We start from the raw sequence: 27,087 nt of genomic DNA on the forward strand, positions 1-27,087 counted from the left end.
ATCAACACATCCTGTGACAAGCGGTCAGTTCTACAAGGTGTAATTGTCCGCCCGCGGGCGGGGCGGGGCGGGGGCGGGGCTATCTCTGGAGCTTCTTCCTCTTCAGCGCCTTCCACTCGCCCTCCTGCGCGGCCAGGCTGCCCAGCAGCTGCTTCACTCTGCGCTTCCTCTCCGCGTCCCTGCAGGAGAGCAGCGCTGTCCACTCCGCACCCCGGCCCAGACCCCGGCCCCACCCAGAGTCTCCGCCCACCGCCCAGAGTCTCCGCGGGCCCGGGCCGGCCGGCGGCCGCACTCACCGCTCCAGCGTCTCCGACAGCTGCATCCGGGCCAGGAACTGGTTGTCCTTGCGGATCTCCCGCACGGCGCCTTTGAACTCGCGCCTGTGCTTGTGGATCAGCCGCCGCCGCTCCTGCTCCGCCCTGCTGCTGCCCTGCGTCCTCCCGAACTCCAGGCTGCAGGGAGAGCCGGCCTGAGGCAGGGCAGGGCCGCGTCCGTCCCCTCGCCTGTCCCCACTGCGGCCCAGGCCGGGCCAGCTTGTGCCCACACTCACACTTTGACCAGGCGGGGGGTGAACAGCTTCAGGGGCACGGGCTTGGTCCTCTCGCAGGTCAGCGGGCGGTACAGCTGCGCACACGGCTCCAGGTCGGACAGCAGGCTCCCGCACAGCTCCTGCAGGGCGTGGGCAGGTGGGACGGGGTCCAGACGCCCTCCAGGCCCGTCCGCAGTGCTCACGGTACCCACTGTCACCACTTCTGTTCGATTTTGCCGATGGTGGCCTAAGGCGTAAAGCCCCCACTCACTGACAGGACGGCCCGGCCGCGCCCCCGCTCACGGCACCAGGAGGCTCACCTGGAGCTCACCGGGGTGGCTGCAGTCGGCCAGGTGCTGCGTGAGGAGGGCCGCGAGGGGCCTGGAGACAGCGTGGAAGGCGGGCAGTGCGCGGTACAGCTGCACGGCGTGCTTCAGCAGGGCCAGGCACACAGCCAGGCAGGACAGCCTGCAGGGCGGACGGGAGACGGCTGCTCGCCGGCGAAGCCCCCCAGCCCCAGGAACCCAGTGTCGTGCCCGGCGCCGGCAGCTCCCGTCAGGTCAGCACGCTCCCCTGAGGGGGAGGCAGCCTGGGGTCGCGCCAGGGCACCAGCCGGCTCTCCCCTGGGAACGCCGACCACTGCTCCAGCCTGCCCCGGGGAGCTTGAACCTAGCAAACCAGCTCAAGTGAGGACGCTTCCGGCGGGGCACCTGGGGTTCTGGGAGCCCGGGTGTGCACGCACCTGGTGTGGTTGGCCTCGGCCGCAGTCTGGGCTCTCAGCCCGCTCGCCCAATGCAGGGGGAGGCTCCCCCTCTGCCACGTGGCCACGTCCTCCTGGTCAGACACCAAGAGCAATTCGGAGTTCTTGCCGAGGGCTCTGAAAGGGTGCACCAGGGTGTAACCTGAATTCCAAGTGCGACAGGGCAGAGACCTGGGCGTTAGCGGGCACGCGTGACCCTTCACCCAGCTCGCTTGTTAACAGACATGGGAGGGGTTCCTGTCACCACGTCCCCTGGGGACGCCTGTTGCAACGTGAGCCGACCAGCACGGAGCAACGCGCCGAGTGCAGGTCTGGCACGGGGACCTGCCTCCGAGACGGGCCAGCGTCCCTGGCTCAGTGCGGCCAGCAGGCAGTATAAACCGCGTGGAAATACACGCACCAGGGAGAACACGAGGACGCAGGCAGAGCCAGGGCCCGAGCGTGCTGCCGAGGTCAGGCCCGTCTGGGAGTGGGCGCCCGCAGAGGCCAGCGCATGTGCAGGCACTGAGCCAGCACCCCCACAGAGGAACCAGCGCGCCCGCCCACCGGGCCAGGCGCCCAGCACTTCCGCACATCAGGCTCCCTGACGCGGTCGGTCGCACTGGGCAGCTGGGCCTGGTCCCAGCAGCTGGAGGGAGGGAGGCCACAGGACAGGCCGAAGGACAGGCCGCAGCTGGGGGAACTGGCCAGCTCCTCCAAACCTCCAGACACGGCAATGCGGAGCAGCACCACGCTCCGGCCGCGGCCCGACCCTGGCCCGGCCACGCCAGAGGGGGCTGAGGACAGACACCAAGCAGCATCCCAGCCCCAGGGGGCGGCACGCGCTGTGAGGACCACCCAGGAGGTCCTCAGCACTCGTGGAGCTGCCCCAAGTGATACAGGCACAGGTGAGGACAGGAACCGAGGAAATCAGCCAAGGCGAAACGCCCCGTGGAAAGCTGAGCCAGACACCACGGCGGTGCTGTCCGCGGGGCTGGGACCGACCCCGAACTTGTCACATTACAAAAGGCAACGGAAAAGGGGACCTGTGGGGAGCAACTCGGACTAGACTGTTACTCGAATTAAGACTTATTCTATGCATCTGCTCTCCCACAATATGGCGCTGGGAGAGGAGGAAACAGCTTCCACACAGCTGCCTCCAGTTCAGCCTATAAACTGTAGGACTTGCTCCTGATTGGAGGAGAGCAGCGTACTCGGCGTGTGGGCAGCCGAGTTGGGATTGGTGGAAGAGGACTATAAAGGAGGAGAGAGACAACATGCACCGGGAACATCTATCTGAAGGAACACCTGTGCAGCCCCCGAGAGAGCCGGCTGGCGGTGTGCCGCTCCCCCGCGGAAGTGGGAAAGTGGCAGGGGGAACCGCCCTTCCACGGAGGTGGAAGGGTCGGTAGCCAACCCGGGAAGAACCAGCAGCAAACCCGGGGAGGGCCGAGCAGACGAAAGAACAGTGCAGGGTCCTGTGTCGTTCCTCCGTGAAGACGGGGAGCGACATAATGGTGCCGTGACTCGGATAGGAAGCCTAGGCAGGGTTCAGTGTCGTTCCTCCACAAAGAGGGGGAGCGACATAATGGTGCCGTGACTCGGATAGGAAGCCTAGGCAGGGTTCAGTGTCGTTCCTCCATGAAGAGGGGGAGCGACAGGGACCCATGTATTTTGTTTTACCCAGAACATCATATCACTTCAACATAGCAATACAAAGACACTGATGGGGCTGGCGTGCGGTGTGCTAGCTTAAGCATCCGCCTGTGGCGCCAGCAGCCCACGTGGCCGCAGGTTCAGATCCCGGCTCCTCCACGTCCAATCCAGCTCCCTGCTGTGGCCTGGGAAAGCAGAGGAACATGGCCAAGTGCTTGGGCCCTGTACCCCCATGGGAGACCTGGAGGACGCTCCTGGCTCTGATGGGCTCAGCTCCAGCTGTTGTGGCCACCTGGGGAAGTGGCAGGCAGAAGGCCTCCCTCTCTCCGTGTAACTGTCTCAGGTAAGTGACTCTTGAAGAACGGACACATTTTACCTATTTTTGTGTCCAAGTCTTGGGAGTGGGCTCCAGGCTCCCAGCAGTGTATGGACACAGCAGGGAACCGCCACCCTCCGGACGGCAGGACTTCAGGGCCTCCCAGTCCCTGCGATGAGTGTGGGTTACTTTAGAACGAAGCTCCTCCGATCGGCTCACCTCGGCTTGGCCTGTTTGGAGTCGCCGTGTAGAGAATTCCCAGGAGGAAGCAGAGGAGCTCCGGGATGAACCTCCGAGACAGAGACACGTAGTCCAGGAACAGGCTGCACACGAACAGGCCCTTCACCACATCGCGGAGGCACAGCACAGGGCACTGCAGGACGGGACGGTCCCTCAGGAAGACACGCACAACTCCGCCAGGCCTCCCACAAGCCTCCCTGCCAGAGGGGAGCCTGCCCCTCACAGCAGCAGGCAAGCAGGGGTGGGGAGCACCCCCGCACAGCCACCTGGCCACTCGGCCTCGCTGCTCCTGGAGCCCCCAGCCTCCTTCGTGCCCGACCTCTGCGGCCGGCCTGCGAGCCCTCACCCAGCCCCGCCACGTGCAGGGCTGAGGCACTCACCTTGGTGAGCAGCTGGCTCATGCACACCAGGGCGGGCGTCACCACGGGGTGCCAGAAGTCAGAGGTCGGAAACAGCAGCCCAGCAATCTTCAAGTAGACGAGCTGGGAAGAAAGCACACCGGTTAAGGACGGCAAGCGAAACAGCCGGCTCAGCGGCCGGTTAGCCCCTGCGCCCCACACCAGAGCCTGGTCCATGCCTCGCTTCCGAGCTCGGCCCGGGCCGGCTCTGACTGCTGGAGCATGAACCACTAGAGCTCTCTGCTAGCTCTAGGGGGCCGGCACTGGGGCTTAATGGGTTAAGCTGCTGCCTGCAGCAATGCCATCCCATAGGGACACAGGTTCAAGTCCCGCTGCTCTACTTCCGGTCTGGCTCCCTAATAGCATGCCTGGGAAAACACTGGAACATGGCTCAAGTCCTTGGGCCCCAGCACCCAAGCAGGAGACCTGGGTCAAACTTCTGGCTTCAGCCGGGTCCAGCCGCAGCCACTGTGGCCACCTGGGGACTGAATCAGAGGGTGGAAGACTTTTTTCTCCACCTCCTCCCTGCCTTCCTCTGTAACTCTTTCAGGTTAGTAAAATAAATCTTTAAGCCAAACAGATTATGGAATTACTAGTGAAACGGTGGCACCCACAGACCCACACGTCCCCTGTGGCCCCAGACCCCCCGCCCCCCACACACCAGGGTGCTGTGCTGCCCTGAACGGGGCCCAGTCACGGCCTGCGGAGGGCACCCAGCACCGTCAGTCCTGCTCCGAGCCTGTGCTGCATCTGCACCTACAAGCCTGCTGGAAGACTGCCACACGTCAGTCTTCTCCACACTGGCTCCGACCTCATGGGTGTCCCAGCGCTCACAGCAGCGTCTGCTCGCGGGTTAGGCCTCACCTTCCCATGTGAGGAAGCACAACCCTTTTCACTCCTGGCCCCGAGTCGCCTGTGACGGACACAACGCTCCTCAACAGATTAAACCAGCAGGCGTGCAGCCCCGCAGAACAGCAGAGCCTCGCCTCCAGGCACCAGGGCCAGCTGCCCACTGGGCACGGGGGAGTGCTAAGCTCACACCCTGCAGTCCCATGTGAGGAAAAACGTCACACGTCCCTGGCCTGCTGCTGCTCTGAGCACTCAAAACACACTATTTTTTAAAAATCTTTTATTTATTTATTTGAGAGGTAGAGTTATAGACAGTGAGAGGGAGAGACAGAGAGAGAGGTCTTCCATCCGCTGGTTCACTCCCCAGATGGCTGCAACAGCTGGAGCTGTGCTGATCCGAAGTCAGGAGCCAGGAGCTTCTTCCTGGTCTCCCATGCGGGTGCAGGGCCCAAGCACTTGGGCCATCCTCCACTGCTTTCCCAGGCCACAGCAGAGAGCTGGATGGGAAGAGGAGCAGCCGGGACTAGAACCGGCGCCCATATGGGATGCCAGCATCACAGGCAGAGGATTAACCTATTGTACCACGGTGCCGTCCCCAAAACACACTATTTTTTAGATGCTAGAAAAAATATTTACCCGGAAACATCACACAAACTGTTTCAGCAAAACAGTCAAACTGCTCACCGAGAACTAAGATCTAGTCATCTCCACTCTGGTCCTGCCACACCCTAGAGCACCTGGCAGCCCTGTCAGACGGGGCCTTTCTCAACTGCCAAGGATGTCCACGGCCGAGCTCGGACGGGATCAGTGCCACTCGAGGAGCCGCTGACTTAGGCCCGGCCCAGCCCCGGCTGTTGCAGTCATCTGGGGGAGTGAACCAGCCGATGAAAGGGCTCTCCCTCCCTTTCTTTCTGCAATTCTGCCTTTTAAATAAACAAATAAATCTTTAAAAAATAAAATAAAACCACATCTAAGGACAAGCATGTTGTCTCGGGAACTGCGCCCACTCCTGACACCCAGCTACCTTGTCTGATTTCCCAGGCTCCTGTCCTGGCCCGAGGTGAGGGTCAGAAGTAACACCCTCTGGCATGGCCACAGGCTGCTCTCACAGGAGGCCCCACGCAGCTGCTGGACAGACTGAACAGCCAGACCCTCCCAGCACCTGGGGTCCGCAGGCTCTCGGAACCTTCAGATCAGAGGCACCAACAGATCCTGCGAGCCCCCAGAATCCCGTCACTGTGACCAGACACACACTGGTCGCCCCACTGTCTCCCTCCTGGCCGGCCAGGCCTTCACCCAGCCCCTGAACTGTGCCCTGGGTAAGGGTCCCCAGGAAGCAGGCCTCAGCCCACCCCAACCGCGTTCACTGCTCTCCACCCTGGCAGCAACAGACACGTGCGCCCCGGGGAACAGCACAGCACTGAAGTGAGGTACAGAGGAGGTGACAGCAGCCACGTGAGGACGCCTGCTCGAGCGGCAGCCTGGTATTACACGTCGAAGTCCTGCTGGTTGGGGCCGGCGCTGTGGCACAGCCCTGGCCTGCAGCGCCAGCATCCCATACGGGCACCGGTTCTAGTCCCGGCTGCTCCACTTCTGACCCAGCTCTTTGCTGTGGCCTGGGAAAGCAGTGGAAGATGGCCCGAGTGCTTGGGCCCCTGCACTGCCTGTGGGAGACCCAGAAGAAGCTCCTGGCTCCTGGCTTCGGATCGGCACAGCTCCGGCCGCTGTGGCCATCTAGGAAGTGAACCAGCAAATGGAAGACTCTCTCTGTCTCTAGCTTTCTCTGCAACTCTGTCTTTCAAACAAATAAAATAAATCTTTGGAAAAAAAAAAAAATGTCCTGCTGGGACTGGCGTTGCTGTGAGCGGTTAAGCCACTGCCTGCAGTGCCGGCATTCCACGTCAGCCCCTGACTCCTTGCTGCTCCACTTCCAACCCAGCACCCACACGAGACCTGGACGCAGCTCCTGGCTCCTGGCTCTGGCCTGGCCCAGCCCTGTCGCGTGTGGCCGTCTGAGGAGTGAACCAGCGGGTGAAGATTGTTTCTCCACACGGGATGCTGGTAGCGGCTCTACCCACCAGGCCACGGTGCCAGCCCCTCTTTCATCAACTTGTCTTTGTAACCTGCTGTCCCGCAGCAAGCTAGCTAGGCCTAATTTGAAGAGAGACAGAAGCAGCTGCCTTGGTGTACGCCAGCTCAGGACTTTAGAGGGAGTCTACAGAAACCATTAACACAAACCCTCTCCAGAAACTGGAAGCGTGCAGGAAGCTCACAGAACAGCTAACACGCCTCTCAATGAATGAACACAAACTGGGGACCAAGTGAAACCACCCACAGCCCTGGGTCCTTGGGAAAACACACTGTTTCCTGAAAACGTCTCTGCGGCAAGACCCGAGCCGGCCCGGTCACAGAGGGTCACAGGAGTCCTCCTACAGGGGCGACCGTGCCTCCTCGCCAGTCTCCGTCTGTACCCCCACTTCCAGTGATGACAGGCGTTCGGAACCTGCTCTTCGGTGAGTAAGGCAGTGCTTGGACTGAACGTGCCCCTGCCCACCACGTCCAGCCCTGGACTCAACGTGCCCCTGCCCACCACGTCCAGCCTGGACTCAACGTGCCCCTGCCCACCACGTCCAGCCTGGACTCAACGTGCCCCTGCCCACCACGTCCAGCCCTGGACTCAACGTGCCCCTGCCCACCACGTCCAGCCCTGGACTCAACGTGCCCCTGCCCACCACGTCCAGCCCTGGACTGGATGAATGTGCCCCCGCCCACCACGTCCAGCCCTGGACTGGATGTGCCCCTGCCCACCACGTCCAGCCTGGACTCAACGTGCCCCCGCTCACCACGTCCAGCCCTGGACTGGATGTGCCCCCGCCCACCACGTCCAGCCCTGGACTGGATGTGCCCCCGCCCACCACGTCCAGCCCTGGACTGGATGTGCCCCTGCTCACCACGTCCAGCCCCGGAAACGCCGCCCGGCCTCTGGTCTCAAGCCTCTCTTGCAGCTCATGCATGGCATCCCGCAGGACAAACTGCACGGCGCTGCTCGCGGCTTCGGGAAACATCTGGCAGAGATTGTACAGCTGCCTGTTCAGCGGAGACACAGCAGCAGAGTGATGGATAACAGAGAGAAAACCCTGACACCGCCTTCCTGTCGGAGAGAGCCGCCATGCTGCCTGATACGGGCTTCACCGGGCCCCAGCTCCTCTTCCTGCAGACAACTCATTCAGGGGTGACCCCGACCCCAAGGACTCAAGCTACCCTCGGGAGTTAACATCCCAGATCAAACAAAGCCACACACTCCCCTGAGACCAGACAAGGGGCGCCCAGGAGGGAAGGCCACGCATACTGTGGCCCACCCAAGCTCGTCACACACAGCCAACCCCACCTGAGCGTCAGGATCGGGGGTCAGGGAAGCGAGTGGAAGCTGGCTGGCCCCACTGACCTCTTCTTTGCCATGCACGGAGTGCTCTCTGTGGCCTCCCTGGTGGGACCCAGAATGTTTTTCCAACAGTGCTTATAAAACCCTACACTCGGCTTGCTGGTTCCTAACTTCTGAGTAGCCCACCACGAGCATCTCTGTGTACAAACACAAGCTGTCGGGAGAGCCCGCCCGGGTCACACAGCCCAGGGCCGGAAGCTGCCCCAGGGGGGCCCCTAGGTGCCAGCACAGCTCACTGCCCAGAACTTGGCCCTGCTGGCGTTCCTCCAGCCACCAGGGGAGTCCAGCCTTCTGTCGAGTGCGGCCGGAGCCAGAGCCGCCCGGCGGCCGGCCTGCAGCACACGGAGGAGCCCCTAGCAGGGTGTTCAGAGCGTCTGGACCCCCAGGCTCAGACCTGCAGGGGCTCCTGCAGCAGCGGGGGCTCCTCTGCACGCTTCCCATGCTTCTTGCCCACCCAGGCCGAGAATGAAGCACATGTGTACTGATGAGGAAGCAACAACTGGCCACCGCAGACCAGGAACCTATCTCCAGTCCCAGGGCGCCCGGCACGGCGGGACCCCCGGGGCGCCGCCCACTGGAGCGCCGGGCCGAGTCATGGCTGTGCTGCAGCTGCTCCCTGCCATCTGCAGTGGGCACTGGGACGGGGTTCCAGCCTGCCCAGTCCTGGCTGCTTTGGGGCACTGGGAGAGTGGACCAGTGAATGGACGCTCCCTGGCCTTGAAATAAAATTAAAATATCTAAAAAATCCCATCTGTCGAGTGACTGACAGCACGACAGGAAACGAAGTCCACGGCGCATCCCACGTGGGGCTCTGAGGCCTGTCCACACGCTCTGCTGCGCCACCCACCCACCCGCCCGCCCGCCTGAACGGAAAAGTCAGCGCCTCTAAACAGGAGAAACATCAGTCATTGCACTCGGCTCCACACCCCAGACTGGTACTTACACAACCAACTTATCGATTACTCTGAGGTCTGGCGGGTCGCTTGTTGCCAAATCTCCCACGTATTCCAAAAGGAAGCCAAACAGCTTCTGCAGGAACACGAATGGGAAAAGAGAGCTCACCACTGGGCACCAAGAACAAACCCACAGGTGAACAGCTTCCGCATCGCCTCTCTCTGGTGAAAACCGGGCGCGTGGGGTCGCTCAGGGCCACAGACAGGAGCAGCCCCGAATGCCAGCAGAGCCACTGCTGGGCCCTGCCGAGCCCGAGGAGGCGTGTGCGTAGTCGCCGCTCTGCCAGCCTGGTGGGGGTGGGGGCAGTGGGAGCGCTCCCAGTCCTTGGGTCCGAGGTCAGGACACAGGCCAGCAGGGACGAGCATTTACGCAGATCCACGGGCAGGCCCGGAGGTGGCACCCGTCCCGACAGCAGAGCCGTGTCCACGTTCAGGGTGGGTCTCTGCTAGCGCAGCGCAGCCGGGCGACGTGCTCTAACACGCCGTGCGCCTTAGCGCCTCTGCTCTCTTCCCTGAGCTGAGTCTGCTATCCTGACGAAGCAAAGGCTGGAGGGGCTCAAGACGGCCGCTCGGCCCTGCCTAAGGAGGCAGCTGGAGTCTGGCAGCTTCATGATTGATGGAGGGGCCCGATTCTTGCAAGCTCAGCGGTGACATCGTCAATGCTTGGGCGGCCTGCGAGAATGTCACCCATCCCGTCGTCTCCGCCTCACCCTTGCCACTGCACGGCTACGCGAGCCCTGGCTTCCTCGCCTGTGAATCTGAATGACCAGGCGGGGCGGGTAAGAGTAGGGGTGTCCCCCCTGCCTGCCCCAGACCGAGTGCTCCCCAGCTGTTGTCACACTCGTCAAGGGTGATGCTGGTGCCCAGGGTCAGGGCCCGAAGCACACGTCACTGCACCACGTGGAGCAGCCCCAGTCCCAGAGCAGGGCCGTGCGACACGCCCACTCGGCCCTCTGCAGCATACCTCTAGCTTGGCTTTGTTGCCCTCTGCGAGACTTGGATGGTTGCATTTCTGAATTCTCTCCACCACCAGAGACTGCTCTTCCATGGGCCTTCCCGACAGCAAGGACCTCAGGGCCTCGTAGGATTCAGGAGCTATCAACAACACAAGAGGGAGCAGGCATTCAGACCAACGGTCAGGAAACCACGTCCCACGTCCGCTTCCAGGCCCCTGCTCCCGATTCCAGCTGTCTGCTCACGCAGATCCTGGTAGACTGCCATGTGACGGAAACCAAGTCACTGGCTCCCTGCCACCTCGAGCGCAATGTGGACTGAGGCCCGGCCCGGCCCGGCCCAGCCCAGCCCAGCGCTGGGGAGTAAGCCAGCAGACAGGACTGCGGTCTGCCTGCCTGTTCCCCCTCACCCTGCTCAAATAAATGGAAATCTAATCACACACACAAGCACTCCACACTCAACATTTAAGACAAGAGTGACACTTCCGCTGAGAGAGAGAGAGAGACTAAACACAGCGTGAAGGAACCGACTTCTCCCCCGTCACAGGACATCTCAGGGAAGCCCATCTGTGGACGCCATGCTGACCGCCAGAGTACCTGCCTCAGCTGGGTACGGCCCACAGCACCCCAGGGAGCACTGGTGCCAGGACGTGCGTGGCTGACATCAAGAACAGGACTGTGTCCCTCCCTCTCCCTGCAAGCCCACGGCCTGGTCACGGAGCTCGCCCGCACACGCGTCAGGGAGCTCCCCCGCACACGGGTCACGGAGCTCGCCCGCACACGTGTCAGGGAGCTCGCCCGCACACGGGTCACGGAGCTCGCCCGCACACGCGTCAGGGAGCTCGCCCGCACACGCGTCAGGGAGCTTGCCCGCACACGGGTCACGGAGCTCGCACGCACACGGTCAGGGAGCTCGCCCGCACACGGTCAGGGAGCTCGCCCGCACACGGGTCAGGGAGCTCGCCCGCACATGGTCAGGGAGCTCGCCCGCACACGGTCAGGGAGCTCGCCCGCACACGGTCAGGGAGCTCGCCCGCACACGCGTCAGGGAGCTCGCCCGCACACGGTCAGGGAGCTCGCCCGCACACGGTCAGGGAGCTCGCCCGCACACGCGTCACGGAGCTCGCCCGCACACGGTCAGGGAGCTCGCCCGCACACGCGTCAGGGAGCTCGCCCGCACACGCGTCAGGGAGCTCGCCCGCACACGCGTCAGGGAGCGCGCCCGCACACGGGTCACCTACCTGCAAACGTGTAGGGCAGCTCAGCTCCTGCAGCTCCGGGCTCACCACTGGTCACCCTTCTCTGAGGAGTCTGACGCTGCTGGCCCCCTGGCCTCTCCTCTCCCTCGCTCCCTGTGTTGGACTCCAGGTCTGAGTGGCTGTCTGGGCCGTCACTCTCCTCGGAGTCCGCCCCCTCCTCCTCGCTCTCAGTGCCGCTGCCTTCCTGACTCTGCTCTTCCCGCACATCGTCCTCGACGTTCATCTTCCCATCCTAGGAAGAGACCCAGGAGACCACAGGGTGTCAGGACCCGGCGGGAACCACACCCTACACACACCACCCTGCGCTCTGTGCCCTCTGCAAGGCGCACACAGATGCGGGCACTCTGTCCATGGCCCTCAGCTCCCCTGTCCACCCCCACCAAAGCCACCCTTGGCCACTGGAGCTAAAGGCTCTCAGACGCCCGGATGAGGGCAAGGCTTTGCCAGGGAACAGCGTGCATCCAAGGTGAGGACAGCGGTCAGCGGCCACTCTGGGGGCCTGCGGGCAGTGGGGAGGGCAGTGGCTCTTTGGCTTTTCAGCTGCACCATGGGGCGACCCCTTCTGCTACCCAGACGACCTTGGATTTTTGTCTGCACCTCAAGTTCCTGTCTTGGCCTCTTTTCTCTGGAAACACCTGTTTCTCTGCCCCAAACCCTGACTGACACACTCTAAAAGGAGACAACTACCATCCTTACAAAGTTTGTTATCTAAAAACTTCACCAGCCCTAGAAACTCAATTGCTCTACTCAAAGCTATTCAGAACTCTACCCCCAAGTCAGCTCCCTCGGCACTCTGCTGCGGCTATGCAGATAATCATGCAGGTATAAACTGCACAATTAAAAAGCAGGTCACACGCCGGCGCCGCGGCTCACTAGGCTAATCCTCCGCCTTGCGGTGCCGGCACACCAGGTTCTGGTCCTGGTCGGGGCGCCGGATTCTGTCCCGGTTGCCCCTCTTCCAGGCCAGCTCTCTGCTGTGGCCCGGGAGTGCAGTGGAGGATGGCCCAAGTGCTTGGGCCCTGCACCCCATGGGAGACCAGGAGAAGCACCTGGCTCCTGCCATCGGATCAGCGCAGTGCGCCGGCCGCAGTGCGCCGGCTGTGGCGGGCCATTGGAGGGTGAACCAACGGCAAAAAAAGGAAGACCTTTCTCTCTGTCTCTCTCTCTCACTGTCCACTCTGCCTGTCAAAAAAAAAAAAAAAAAAAAGGCAGGTCACAGAAACAGCAAGTAGTTCAGTTGATGCCGTTTCTGTACGGGGGAGGGGGGGCGTGTTTTGTGAGTCTACCCTCTGACCTTTTAATGTCTGATGAACTCTAAACAACTGATAAAGAACTTAAAAGAAATAAGATGAGGATCTGGCTTAGTAGTTAAGACATTGGGGCATGGCAGGTAAAGCTGCCGCGTGCAGTACCGGCATCCCATACGGATGCTGGTTGGAGTCCCGGCTGCTCCACTTGCAATCCAGCTCCCTGCTGTGGCCTGGGAAAGCAGTGGGAGATGGCCCTGTGCTTGGGCCCCTGCACCCTCATGGGAGACCTGAAGAAGCTCCTGGCTCCTGGCTTCGGATCAGCACAGCTCTGGCCACTGCAGCCATCAGCGGATGGAAGACACCTCTCTCTCTGCCTTTCAAATAAGTAAATAAATAAATAAATCTTTAAAAGTAAAGGAAAAAACCCACCATGTGGGATGCCTGCATCGCACACTAGAGCGCCTGGGCTCAGGTCCCAGCTCCGCTCTCATTCGGCCTCGTGCTGAGGCGCTCCCTGCCAGGCCGGTCGCTGTCAACCACAGGGGACGGGGACTGATTCTGTTCCCGACTCCTGCCTGACGCAGTCCTGACGTGCCGTGTGCAGCTGGCCGCTGCACCACTGGACAGGACATCTGTTTCTGTGTTTCAAATAAGTAGAAAACACAGAAGCTTTAAGGAAACCACTCAAAATTCTCATCTGTGCTAAGCCCCGTACATAAACACCAGAAAACGCGTTTGAAATGAGTATGAAAAAAAGAGAAGCGGAAACTTACCCTGTAAGAAAGCAATCGCCTATCATCCGCGTCCAGCACGAAGCCGTCGTCTAAGTCATCTGCAGACGCATGCTGCGGTTCCTTCCTGCTGTCACCCTCGTCCCTTCCGCGCATTCTTCGAAGTCTGTCAGCCTGAGCAGAGACGGGTCACGAGTGCTCACAAGCCCACCACCAGGGGGCGCCAGCCCGGCTCCTGGACAGCGGGGCAGGGCCCACCCGTGCACCTGCTGCCTGCAAACTGAGGAAGACTTCCTCATTCATGAGCTACTGAGCCTTGTGGGAGAAATACTTTGCAGTCCAAGGCAGGGAAGGCTGTCACCCAGGTCCCTGCATCCAGCCCTGACTGGAACTCACCACTGCTGCATGAGAAGTGAGGGGCAAGGAGCCCCTGAACACACAGCTCAACTCTCTCACTACCTGAACACACAGCCCACGTGAGGAGGTCCAGCACGGGGTTAGGTTACAAAGGCTGGCTATACGAGGGCCAGTGCTGTGGCGCAGTGGGCTAAACCGCAGCCTGCAGCACCAGCATTCCACATGGGCGCTGGTTTGTGTCCCAGCTGCTCCACTTCCCATCCAGCTCCCTGCTAATGGCCTGGGAAAGCAGCGGAGGACAGCCTGCGTGCCTGGGCCCCTGCACCCGCGAGGGAGACCCCGGGAAAGCAGCGGAGGACGGCCCGCATGCCTGGGCCCCTGCACCCGCGAGGGAGACCCCGGGAAAGCAGCGGAGGACGGCCCGCGTGCCTGGGCCCCTGCACCGCGAGGGAGACCCAGAGCTCCTGACTCCAGCTTTCACCGGGTGCAGCCTGGTCGGCCTCTGCAGTCATCTGGGAAGGGAACCAGTGGAGGGAAGCTCTCTACCTCTTTCAAAATCAATCAATCTTAAAAGGCCAGCTATAGAATAGTATAATAGAATAAAAATAGTATTTTTATTTAGATGCTATGAAATTTTAAACACAGAAAAAAGTTTAGAAGGCAAAGCCCCTAGTGTTGTTAAGTACCTGTTTTGGAGAGGCTGAATTACATTAAAAAAAAAAAAAAGTCCAGTTTTTATTTGATGCAGTTAGATATTATCTACATTCTGTTTCATGTTTTTGCAAAAATAGATACTTACGGCAAAGTAAATACAAAGCCTGGGAAACGCCACGTGGGTCGTCAGCCTATCTTTCAAAATAAAGCAGAAAAGGCAACAAACAAAGGAGGCAACGCCGTTCCAGGGGCGGGACGAGGTGTCCCGGTGCCCCGGCGTGCCAGGCCGCCTGCACCCACCTCCAGCTTCCGGAGCCGCTCCTGCTCCTCCCTTGCCAGCTCCTCTTCCGTTTTCATCCTGTTGGAGGGCTGCGCCTTCATTTCAAAGCCGAGCTCACGCACCACCATGTCATAGGCATCGGGCTACGGTGGAACAAAGGAGGTCCTCATGGGTCTGCATGAACACATTCACTAACAAGATCCAAGATCGGCAGAGGCAGCCAGCCCGGGCACAGTCCAGCGACGCTGCCGACCGTCAGGGAAGAGGCCGCACCGGACCTAAGCCTTTTCTTCTGGAAACAAAGCTGCTCTCACTAGTCTCGGGCTGCAGAACTCAGTGACCCCTCGGCCACGTCTCTGCTCCTGCAAACTCTTCCCGGATTTCCTCAGGCTAACAGAAGCGAGCGCTGCTCACAGAGGCACGGAGCCCGGCTCTCGGGAGCTCCGTGAAGTAGCAGAAGGCGTGCGTGCCTCACAAAGACGGCAGACACTGATCAAACCCGGAGCTTCCCTAAACCCAGCTACTCAAATACAGCATTTCCAACAAATTTAGATGAAAAAGAGACCCAGCAGGAAACAAACACTGTTTAGAGGAAAAGGAATTAACGCCTCACACAGGTGTACAAGGAAGCTTCAACCCCCCAGCGGTCTCCAATCACAGGCCGCCTTTCTGAGGAACCCCTTCACCTGGGTCTGAAGGCAGGCCGCCCCGACATGTGCGGCCAATGGAAAATGTGTCCCAGGATGTGGGGTACCAGGAGGGACCCCAAGCTCCCTGTCCCCAGAAACCCAACAGACCCAAGTTCAGGGTCTGTCAGGGGCCCACCCCACCTTGGGCGTCTCCTTTCTCTCTCTGGCCTCTGCCTTGGGCTTTCTGTGCGACAGGAGAGTCTGGATCTCTTTCCAGTCTTGGTCCAGCTTTTCCGTGAGCTCAAGGGCATCTTCTCGTTGGGCTTGTCGCTCTCTCTGGGGGAAAAAACAAGACATAACACCACACACCATTAGTGCTGGACTTGGGAGAAGCTGGCTCATGCCAGTGCCCAGGGAACACCTGCTGCCCACTCGGCCAGCAGGACATGTGTCAACAGCAAAGCCAAAATCGCCAGGAAGAACTAGAGCCTTCAACGCAACGCTACAGAACAGCGCTGCTGTGGCCGGTGCAGTGGGTGGGGCCGCTGCCTGCAGCGCCGGTGTCCACCTGGTGGCCGCTTCCCACCCAGTCCCTGCTAACGCACTGGGGCCCCTGCACCCAGGTGGGAGACTTAGATGACACCCCTGGCCTTGGCCAGGCCACTCTCAGCCCGTTGCAGCCATGTGGGGAGTGGACCAGTGGATGGGAGGTGGATCAATCTCTCCTATGCCTCCCTCTCTGAAACTCTTTCAAACAATTCAAAAAACAAAGTCACAAAACCTCTCTGCATCACTTGGTCTCCCCTTCAAGTAGACGAAAATAAATACACAAAAAAGTTGATGTCGGGCTGGTGCCATGGTGCAGCGGGCCAAGCATCTGCCTGCAGTGCCGGCATCCCATATGGGCGCAACCCTGGTCCCGGCTGCTCCTCTTCCGATCCAGCTCTCTGCTGTGGCCTGGGAAGGCAGTGGAGGATGGCCCAGTGCTTGGGCCCTGCACCCACGTGGGAGACCCGGAAAAAACTTCTGGCTCCTGATCAGCCCAGCTCTGACCACTGCGGCCATTTAAAGAGTGAACTGGTGGATAAAGACTTTTAAAAAAATTTATTTGAGGCCAGCGCCGCCACTCACTAGGCTCATCCTCTGCCTGCGGCACTGGCACACCGGGTTCTAGTCCCGGTCGGGGCGCCGGATTCTGTCCCAGTTGCCCCTCTTCCAGGCCAGCTCTCTGCTGTGGTCAGGGAGTGCAGTGGAGGATGGCCCAAGTGCTTGGGCCCTGCACCCCATGGGAGACCAGGAGAAGTACCTGGCTCCTGCCATCGGATCAGCACGGTGTGCCGGCCGCAGCGGCCATTGGAGGGTGAACCAACGGAAGGAAGACCTTTCTCTCTCTCTGTCCACTCTGCCCGTCCAAAAAAAAAAAAAAAGAAAAAGAAAAAAAGAAACCAGTTATTGAAATAAAGAACATTCGAATAGTGTGTTTCTAAAAAAAAAAATTTATTTGAAAGGCAGAGTGACAGAGAAAGAGATCTCCCCAAGTGGCCACAATGGATGTAGCTCAACTGATCGAAGCCAGGAGCCAGGAGCTTCTTCCAGGTCTCCCATGTGGGTGCAGGGGCCCAAGGACTTGGGCCATCTTCCCTGCACTCCCAGTCGCATCAGCAGGGAGCTGAACTGGAAATGGAGCAGCTGGGACTTGGACCAGTACCCATATGGGGTGCCAGCGCTGCAGGCAGCGGCTTTACGTATTACACCAAGCACTGGCCCCATCTATCAATCTTTTAAAAAATATGGGCCTGGGGGCTGCACCAGCATCCCATATGGGTGCCATTCATGTCCCGCTGCTCCTCTTCCCATCCAGCTCTCTGCTTATGTCCTGGGAAAGCTGTGGAAGATGGCCAAGTCCTTGAGCTCTTGTACCAGAGTGGGAGATCCAAAAGAACCTCCTGGCTTCAGATCGACCCAGCTGCAGCCACTGCCGCCATTTGGGGATCAAGCCTGCTGGAAGATGGGAGACCTTCCTCCGTCTTCACCTCTGTCTGTAACTCTGCCTCTCAAATAAACACACAAACCTTTAAACATACACAACTTATTCAAATTGAATGCTCTTTTAAATGCATACAAAATATCACACACAAGCCACGAATGCACAGGGGAAAGATCTCGGGCATGTTCCGGTGAGGGCGTCCCCGATGGGCAGCCACGTCAGGAGCACTGACTGACCCACCTTCTCTTGCTTGGACTGCGCGATGAGCTCCTCAATCAGTTCTCTCCGAGACTTCGGGTGCTCCCCCGCCTTGCCCTCCTGCTGGGAGGCACTCTTATGAAGCAGTCCACCACCACCTCCAAAGTGGGCAGCAGTCAGCTCAGCTGCAGACAGAGGAAACACCACCTTGAAGCCAGGCCCCGGCTCGGCAAGCGTTTTCCTCTTAAGCATTTGTTTGAAAGGTAGAAAGTGTGTGAGACACAGAGAGAGAGAGAGAGAGAATCTCCCATTCACTGGCTCGCTCCCCACATGGCCACATGGCCAGGGACAGGCCTGGAACTCTATGGCGGCCTCCCTCGTGCATGGCACGGACTTAGGTACTCAGTCAACACCTGCTGCCTCCTGTGCGCACAGCACGCAGGCACGGGAAGCAGGCACTCTGACCCAGGAAGCAGGCACTCCGACCCAGGAAGCGGGCACTCCGACCCGGGAAGCAGGCACGGGAAGCAGGCACTCCGACCCAGGAAGCAGGCACTCCGACCCAGGAAGCGGGCACTCCGACCCGGGAAGTGGGTACCCCTAGCAGTACCCAACCTGCTGCACAGCGCCCACCGCCCGGCAGTGCCTGCTGCGGTACTGTGCCGGCACATCTCCAAAGCAGCCCTGAGCATGCCAGATTCAAGTAGAAACTCAAGCACAGTTAACGGGTGTTTTCTGTACCTGTTACAGAACACCAGACGCTGGGTAACTTTTTTTAAAGCATTCGGGCTCGCGGACCGGATGCTGGGAAGTCTGCGCGTGGCAGCCCCACAGCCCGTGAGCTGCAGCGGCCTCACAGCGCTGCGCTAGCGGTGACTCACCCAGGAGAGGCACGCACCCTCTCGGCGAGCTAAGACACTTTTTTTTTTATTCACTTGAAAGGCAGAGTGACAGAGGGAGAGACAGAGAGAAAGAGGTCTTCCATCTGCTGGTTCACTCCTCAGCTGGCCTCCATGGCCACAGCAGACAGACAGGAGCCAGGAGCTTCTTCTGGTCCTCCCGGTGGGCGCAGGGCCCTAGGACCTGGGCCGTCCTCCACTGCTCTCCCAGGAGCATCAGCAGGGAGCTGGATCAGAAGTGGAGCAGCCGGGACTTGAACCGGTGCCCGTGTGGGATGCTGGCATCTCAGGTGGCAGCTCACCCGCCGCCCCACAGGGCCAGCCCTGAGCTACGCTTTCTTAAAGGCCCCACCGCCCCAGTACAGTATTGCCACAGTGACAAGCAAATCACAGCATGAGTTTCAGAGACAAACTACACTCAAAGGTAGCAGGCGGCATGAGGCATCAGGCACACCGGCACTGAAGAAACATGCAAGCCGAGCCCCTGCTCCAGGAAAGCCCATACAAGAGGCCGGCGTGGCACAGTGGGTGTAGCCGCCATTTGTAACGCCTGTGTTCTGAAGCAGAGTACTAGATTGAGTTCTGGCTACTCCACTTTATTTTTTAAAAAAAGATTTAGTTATTTCATTTGAAAGGCAGAGTTACAGACAGTCAGAAGCAGAGACAGAGAGAGAGAGAGGTCGGTTTTCCATCTGCTGGTTCACTCCCTAGATGGTTGCAATGGCCGGAGCTGTGCCGAGAGGAAGCCAGGAGCCAGGAGCGTCCTCCAGGTCTCCCACGTGGGTGCAGGGGCCCAAGGACTTGGGCCATCTTCTACTGCTTTCCCAGGCCACAGCAGAGAGCTGGATCGGAAATGGAGCAGCTGGGACTTGAACTGGCACCCATATGGGATGCCAGCATTGCAGGCAGAAGCTTTACCCGCTACACCACAGCGCCGCCCCTACTCCACTTCTGATCCAGCTTCCTGCTAATTCTCCCGAGGAGGCAGCTGATGAGGGCCCAAGTGCCTGGGTCCCTGCCACCCATGAGAGACCCAGATGGAGTTCCTGACCCCCGGCTTCCACCTAGCTGTGCCCTGGCGGTTGTAGCTACTGAAAGAATAAACCAGTGGATGGATACTCCCAGTTACTCCATCTTTCTAATAAATATATAAATGAATCTATAAAACGATGCAGAGGAGGGAACCCAGACCCACCACATTACCAAGCGGCCATAACTCGAGTGACTGGGAACACCGAGAACTCGTCTATAAACTGTGTTCACTCTCAGGAGACTGGGACATGCAAGAACACAGGTGGCACCAGAGTGCTGGTGGGAGGAGAGCCCGGCTCAGGGCAGAGGCTCCGCCACGCCACACCCCTCCATCAGCACTGGGAGGCTTCAAAGGCACAGGCAGAATTAAAGAGGGTCATTCACCTTCAGCCCGCCCCATCGGCCAGCAGAGAACTCGGACACGGGAGTCGTCACACAAAACACCTTAGGAACCCGGTTATCAGACGGAAAAACAAAGGCGCAGATGTAGGGGATTTACCCAAAGCCCCACGAGGTAAAACGTCGGGTCATCCTCCAGCCCAGGCCGAGCACCCCAACAGCTCCCAGCCTCACCCCTCTTCCTGCAGGAGCTAAATCAAGCTCCACACCCGCTCCCTGCTAGTGCCTGTGCAGGCGAAGGCTGGTGGTGAAAGGAACACCACACAAGACTGCGCGCTGGGACGGCGCTGTGCGCAGCAGGGAGGCTGCCACCTGCAGAGCCGGCAGCCCGCAGGGGCACCGGTTCATGTCCCGGCAGCTCCACTGCCAATGCCTGGGAAAGCAGTGCATGTGGGAGACTCGGATGAAGCTCCGGACTCCTGGCTTCAGCGTGACCCAGCACTGGCTGCTCTGGCCATCCGGGGAGTGAACCAGTGGATGGAAGACCTCTCTCTGCCTCTCCCTTTCTGTAACTCTTTCAAATAAATAATCTAAAAAAAAAAAAAAAAAAAAAAAAAAAAAAAAAAAAAAAACAAAAAAAACCCAAAACCAAAACTGCCACCTTCAGATGGGCTCTTGACACCAGGCCATTCTCTCCCCTCCCTGGCTGTGACCTCGCCCCTCACACCAGCCCGTCCCACAGCAGCTGAGCCCTGGAACTGTCCAGGGCCGACTCCCGCCACCAAGCAATGAGATCCCGCCCCTTCTCACCTACTCAAGGAACGACCTCAGCAGAGCACAGCCTTCCACGCATCACTGCGCCTCATCCTATGCAGCGCTGTCGGACTCCACTCAGGTTTAAAGAAAAAGCTCCCCGCCACCCTACGCCCCTTCCCTACTGCTCAGCCCCTACCCAATGCTCCTGTACTCCATTTTCTTTTTTTTTTTTTTAAGATTTATTTTTATTTATTTGAAAGACAGAGTTATATAAAGAGGGAGAGAAACAGAGAGAGGTCTTCCATCCACTTGTTCACTCTCTAGATGGCAGCAACAGCCAGAGCTGCACTGATCTGAAGCCAGGAGCCAGGAGCTGCCTCCGGGTCTCCCACGTAGGTGCAGGGCCCAAGGACTTGGGCCACCGTCTACTGCTTTCCCAGGCCACAGCAGAGAGCTGATCAGAAGAGGAGCAGCCGGGACTAGAACTGGCGCCCATATGGGATGCTGGCGCTGCAGGCGCTAGCCCCTGTACTCTTCTCTTCCACAGCCTGCCTTCTCCTGTCTCCTCACTCCTCCGGGCTGGCTGAGCCTCTCCTCTGAGCTGGACTCTCGCCTGATTCACAGGTCAGTTTCCTGACTTCCTCTTCATCTCCTATCACTGCCTCCTAGCAAAGACCTCCACTTGGCTCCTGGCCAACACCCACCCAGGGCCTCACTGGCAGCTGGGAGCCCCTCCCCCAGCTCCACTGCCGCCTCTTCCCCTGGTGGCCTTGTTCGGTCCCCTGGACTCTGGACTCCAGTGCCCCCTGGACCTCACGAGCACCTCACCTCCCCCCTGCTGCGGACGGCCGTGAATGGCACCTGTAGCTTCCCGGGGGCTCAGGCCGAGACTCTAGAGCCACCTCGCTTCCTCCTCCTGCACTTACATCCACTCAGGAGGAAGCCCGCTCATCCTAACGCCATGGTGCCACTTCCTGACTCAAAGCCGACCTCTTCCTGTGGCCCAGGAGACCCCGTTCGTCTGTCACCATCTCCCTGTCCCCCAGGCAAAACCTCCTTGCTGGCCCCACCTCCGGCAGGGGTGGGGAACGTCCTGCTCCTGTCATGGCACCCACAGGTAGACGGATTTTGAGTTGGGAGTTAACTTCGGACGGCCTGTGAGTGATGCTACTATAAACATCCAAATGGCCCTTGGCAGAAAAAAGGCTCCCCATTCCGCTTTGTGGGGACACCTTCCCCTACGCAGTCCTCGAGTCTCGGCACACCACCACCTTCTCGGTCACGCGGGCACCAGTTTGAGTCCCAGCTGTTTGGGCCCTTGCCACCATGTGGGAGACCTGGAGGAAGCTCCTGGCTCCAGCCTGGCCCAGCTCTGGCTGTTTCGGCCATCTGGGGAGTGAACCAGCAGATGAAAGATTAATCTCTCCTGGGGCTGGCACTGTGGTGTAGAGGATAAAGCTGCCACCTGCAGCACCGGCATCCATATTGGTGCAGGTTTGAGTCCCGGCTGCTCCACTTCCGATCCAGCTCTCTGCTATGGCCTGAGAAAGCAGCAGAAGATGGCCCAAGTTCTTGGAACCCTGCACTCACGTGGGAGACCGGAAGAAGCTGTTGGCTGCTGACTTCCGCCTGGCCCGGCTCCAGCCGTTGCAGCCAACTGGGGAGTGAACCAGTGGATGGAAGACCTATTCTCTCTCTCTCTCTCTCGTTCTCTGTGTAACTCTGACTTTCAAATACATAAGTAAATCTTTAAAAACAAAACTGAGTCCTAATTCAGTTTAGTTGTATATTAATATAAATTAAGGCCCCACAATTTAATTGGTCCCATGTTGTCTACAGATTTGTGGCTCAATATTATTTCCCTCTCAAAACTGCCATAATTTGGGGCCGGCGCTGTGGCATAGCTGATAAAACTGCTGCCTGCAGTGCCAGCATTCCACGTGGGCACTGGTTCAGGTCCCGACTGGTCAACTTCCAATCCAGCTCTTTGCTTTGGCCTGGGAAAGCAGAAAATGAACCAAGTCCTTGGGCCCCTGCACCCACATGGGAGACCCGGAGGAAGCTCCTGGCTCCTGATTGGTGCAGCTCTGGCCGTTGTAGCCACCTGGGGAGTGAACCAGCAGATGGAACACTTCTCTTTCTCTCTCCCTCTGCTTCTCAAATAAATAAATACATAAATCTTAAAAAAAAAAAAAAAAAAAAAAAAAAAAAAAAACTGCCATTAATTAGTCCCATGGTAAGTAAAGACTGAAAGAACCACCTAAGTTCTGGTGGTGGAAATATTAGGTCAGAATGCATAAAATGGGGAAGACAGCTGTCCCCAGGGTCGGTGCCCCCAGGCCACAGCTTACACCCTTGGGCACAGGACATTTTATCTCTGAGCTCCTGGGCAAAATGGGCTGTGAGGTTCAAGTAGGATAATGAAACACCTATCTATCTATACAAACTGTCTTCAAGTTTCAAAATTTAAGAAATAAAACTGTCACATGTGGAATCCACTGGAAGGTTCACCATCAAACTCTCATGCTTCTCTAGGCCTCCAAGAGCAGGACACAGCCCCACGGGGAACAGACGGTCCCTGGCTCTGTACACACCCTCAGGCTTGTGGGGGGCACCCCCGGCCTTACCAGACAACGTCCCTCGGTCCTCAGCATCACTGTCACTGTCCACCACGTCATGGTGCTTTTCGATGTCTGCCAAAGACTGGCCGTAATGGGTTAGCTCTTCATCTTCGTTCAGGTTGTAGACGCTTTTTTTCTCATGATGTTTCTGACAGAAGAGGGGAACAAAATCAGCTTCCTAGCAGCACCATGCTCATTCCATAGCACAAACAAGCTTATCTTCCCATTACATGTGAAACGTGACAGTGCAGCCTTCCTGTTACCCTGAGTTATTTCAGTGATGATTCAGGTAACACACACAATTCTTACACAGACCAGCGGGCCAGAGCAACCTGCTGTGGACGAGCCTTCCTCGCCAGCTTGTCCCTCCACCTACTCACTCTGCAACCATCAGACTCGAAACCAAACGTGGTTGAGACTCTAATACAACCACCGCCTCTCCCCTAGAGAGCCGGAGCCAGCCAAGCGACCTCCGCGAAGGCTGCTTCCTCTCGGGCCCAGCCCGCCAGCTCAGGCGCTCAGAGCTGGACCGCAGAGGCGAGGCGAGGCGAGGCGCAGGGATGCGGCCCCCGTACCTGCTGCTCCAGAGCAAACCGCTGCATCATCTTCTCCTCGGGGCTCATGCTGCCATCGTACTCCCCAAAGCGCCTGTCTGCGAACACATTGGACTTGTTCCTTTCCTTGTACTCCTTCAGTAAAGTCTGGGTACGCTGGAAAACAAGACCGCCAGACAGTATCACAACCACTTCCTGTGACACCCACGTGCCGGGGGCTGAGCTCACCCACCAGCCGCTCTCGTGGGTGACAGGCCTTCCCTCCTGAGAAGAGAAAGCCACCGTTCGCGGAGCGGCGACTTCGTCCTCCTCTCTGGAGTGAGTCTGCGCTGTGAGAGGGAGGGGACGCACGCCGCCCGAGGACAGAGCTGCTCTCCCAGCTGCGGCGCAGCACCGGGCCTCGCGTTTACTCCCGCAAGAGGGAAAGTCTGGGTCCTTTCCACTCCGGAGGGCGTCTCTCACAGCGCAGAGCTGTGCCTTCCTGCAGGCTTGAGGTCACAGACAAGGTGACCAGGTGGGCTCCCAACTTGACTTCGCACTGGAGGACACCAAAGGAGCGACACTTCAAGGACGCAGTTCAACGACTGAGAGCACACCTCCAGGCACCGCTGTTTCCCGCATCACTCGGCGGTGCCTGACCTCGAGGCTGAATCCCCTGGCGGATGCGCGTGGGGGGCTGCGGCCACGGTCCCGAGGCGGCTGGCTACGGACTTTTACCCCTGACAGAAACCCCTGTCTCCGCAGGGACTGCCGCCGAGCGGGGTCTGATGCAGCAGCAGTGACCAGGACGGGAGTCACCGGGGAGGGGTGCGTCCCGGCCGGCGCGGGAAACCCGGACCCAGTCAGATCCGAGCGCTTCTTGCCTGCTTCAGGGATTCCTCGCATTTGTGAGAAGCCACTTGGAAAGCCGTGTGAGAACTGAACTTAGCAATGCCGGAGAGACTAACGCTGGCAACGCATCTTTCTTCTCATTCCAAAACACGAACGTGTTTCACTTAGAATGTAGTGAGGACCCGCTGCCGCCCGGCAGTCAGCTCAATGAACACCTGCTGAGCGGGCACTCCTCCCCGTCCTCCTCCTCGCTGTGCCCTGGTCTACCTCCTCGCTGTGCCCTGGTCTACCTCCTCGCTGCTGCTAGACAGAGCCCAGGGACAGCCGACACCGCACGCGAACCAGCGGCTCCAGCACAGCTGCTCCTGTCCCCGTTCTACTTCTGCCCCTCGCTCTGACGTCCAGCTCTAGGACCGGACGGGGAAGGGAGGCTGCTGGACGCCAGGTAACGTTCGAGTCCAGGGTAAGCTCTACGAAACCCTGCTGCTCCCGCAGTTGCAGAACAGAACTTATAATGGGGCAGACCTGTGGACTGGCAGCTGGGATGCCCACATTCCATATTAGCCCAGCATCTGGCCCCGGCCTCCTGCTACCGCAGGCCTTAGGAGGCACAGTGAGGGCTCCAGTAATAGGGTTCCTGCCATCCACACTGGACACCTGCTCCCAGGCCAGTGCAGCATTTTAGGCAGTGAACCAGTGTGTGGGAGCGCCCGGTCTCTGCTTCTCAAATAACTTTCTAAAACTTAACAGAACTTGAGATACACTATTTAAATAAACCACAGGGTTTGCTGTAGTAATCAGATGCGAGAACCTAAATGCAACAGACACACACAGTCCAAAACCAGGAGGGCAGGCGGATTCTAACCCAGATCTGCAGCGAGAGCCGTGACCCATCTGCTTTCTGCGGCTTGACTACGGCCTTGCCATCGCTGTGTGTCAGCTGACACTGTTCTGAGGCTACCCAGAGACCTCTGGAGCCTGTACCTGTAAGAGGAGGGGTCAGGACTGACAGTGACATTGGCAGGGAGGAGGGAGGAGGAGCAGGCACCAGCCATCTCTGTCACAGGCTTGTGCGGTGGTGTAGTGCAACGCGCCGCCTGCAGTGCCGGCATCCCAGATGGGCGCCGGTTCGAGTCCCGGCTGCTCCACTTCTGATCTACTCCCTGCTAATGGCCTGGGAAGGCAGCAGAAGATGGGCCAAACATTTGGGCCCCTGCACCCCGTGGGAGACCCAGGAGAAGCTCCTGGCTTCAGCCTGGCCAGCCCCAGCTGTTGCAGCCAGAAGATCTCTCTCCCTCTGCGTAAATCTTTCAAATAAACAAAATCTTAAACAAGAGAGCGTAAGCTGTAATATATAAACCCAGTGTGATGTCACAATGCCTATTATAACTTAGAGAACAGGGCAGGAAGACGACGCCGTGGGATAACCTAGCAACCAGCAGTGCTCAAGTCGTAAGGTTACTGCAAAAGTCGGTGGAAAGATGGAATTAGAAGTTAAGTCTAATTTGGCGCAAAAGCATTTTAAATTCTCGCGCGGTTTCTTCCTAACACGCCGCATCCGCGAACCTCCGGAAGCCCCCTCACGTAGTCGACGGACCTGCCAGCGGTTCGCAAGGACGACCACCGGCCGCCTGCCCTCGGGCCAGCCCGCTGCTAATCCCGCCGGGCCCGGAGGCAGGCTCCGCCGCACCGCGACACGCACAGAGCGACTTCGCAGCGACTCCGCTCGCTCACCGCGGGCGCCGCCAGCAGCCCCGCGCCGGCCCCGGGACGCGGCCACCCGCCTCGCGGCCACCCAGCTCCGGAGCCCCCCGCCCACGCCCCCGCGCCGGCCCCCGGGAAGCGGCCTCCTGGCCACCCAGCGCCAGCGCCCCCCGCGCGGGCCGCCCACGCCCCCCGCGCCAGCCCCGGGAAGCTGCCTCCCCGCCTCCCCAGCTCCGGCGCCCCCCGCCCACGCCCACGCCCGCGGCCCCGGGAAGCGGCCTCCCCGCCTCCCCAGCTCCGGCGCCCCCCGCGCGGGCCGCCCACGCCCCCGGCCCCGGGACGCGACCGCCCAGCTCCGGAGCCCCCCGCCCACGCCCACGCCCCCCGCGCCGGCCCCGGGAAGCGGCCTCCCCAGCTCCGGAGCCCCCCGTGCGGGCCTTCCACGCCCACGCCCCCGCGCGGACCCCGCCTCGCGGCCGCCCCAGCCCGGCGCCCCCCGCGCTCACCTTCTGCAGGGCGCGCGCGCGCGACACCCCGGGCATCCCCACGTCGTGGCGCGTCCGCCGGCCCAGCACCTGGAACTTCTGCCTGTTGACTTTCACCTCGAACGGGTTGGGCCTGGCCTTCGCCGCGGGGGCCTTGGCGCGCGCGCCGGCGGACTTGGCCTTGCCCATGGCGCGCTCGCTGTCGCACCTCCTACAGGCCCCGGAGACCCCGAGAAAGGAAAAACAAAAAAAACACACACACAAAAACCAAAAACGACCGGCGGCGCAACGCGCCTGCGGAAGCACGCGCCGGCACCCGGAAACGGGGAGAGGCAGACACTTCCCGGAAGTCACCAACGAGATCCCGCTCGGCTCCCACGCGAGCACGCTGGGCGACTACAACTCCCAGCAGCCCGCGCGCCGCCGCGGCCTTCAGCGCGAGGCCT

The 27,087-nt window shown here is 59.8% G+C and overlaps 1 protein-coding gene across 2 annotated transcripts; it reads right to left on the bottom strand.

Annotated features, from left to right (window-relative positions):
- Positions 1-24: 24 nt before the first annotated feature.
- Positions 25-26,992, bottom strand: NOP14 (NOP14 nucleolar protein). Of its 2 annotated transcripts, none has more exons than XM_051836676.2 (18): positions 26,663-26,992; positions 23,643-23,777; positions 23,074-23,215; positions 17,463-17,605; positions 15,437-15,571; positions 14,627-14,749; positions 13,358-13,489; positions 11,317-11,566; positions 10,087-10,217; positions 9,113-9,198; positions 7,679-7,814; positions 3,861-3,962; positions 3,460-3,613; positions 1,272-1,431; positions 850-997; positions 551-669; positions 297-452; positions 25-179 (listed from the first exon to the last, which is right to left on the bottom strand). In XM_051836676.2, the coding sequence occupies exons 1-18, from the start codon at positions 26,828-26,830 to the stop codon at positions 80-82; spliced, it is 2,520 nt and encodes an 839-aa protein (XP_051692636.2). In that variant the 5' UTR covers positions 26,831-26,992; the 3' UTR covers positions 25-79. The 2 variants fall into 2 exon arrangements, with proteins under 2 accessions (XP_051692636.2, XP_051692637.2); XM_051836677.2 differs by lacking the exon at positions 26,663-26,992 and adding an exon at positions 25,437-26,151.
- Between the last annotated feature and the right edge of the window lie 95 nt (positions 26,993-27,087).

Source organism: Oryctolagus cuniculus, chromosome 2 (genome assembly GCF_964237555.1).
Source record: "Oryctolagus cuniculus chromosome 2, mOryCun1.1, whole genome shotgun sequence".
Classification (NCBI taxonomy): Eukaryota; Metazoa; Chordata; class Mammalia; order Lagomorpha; family Leporidae; genus Oryctolagus; species Oryctolagus cuniculus.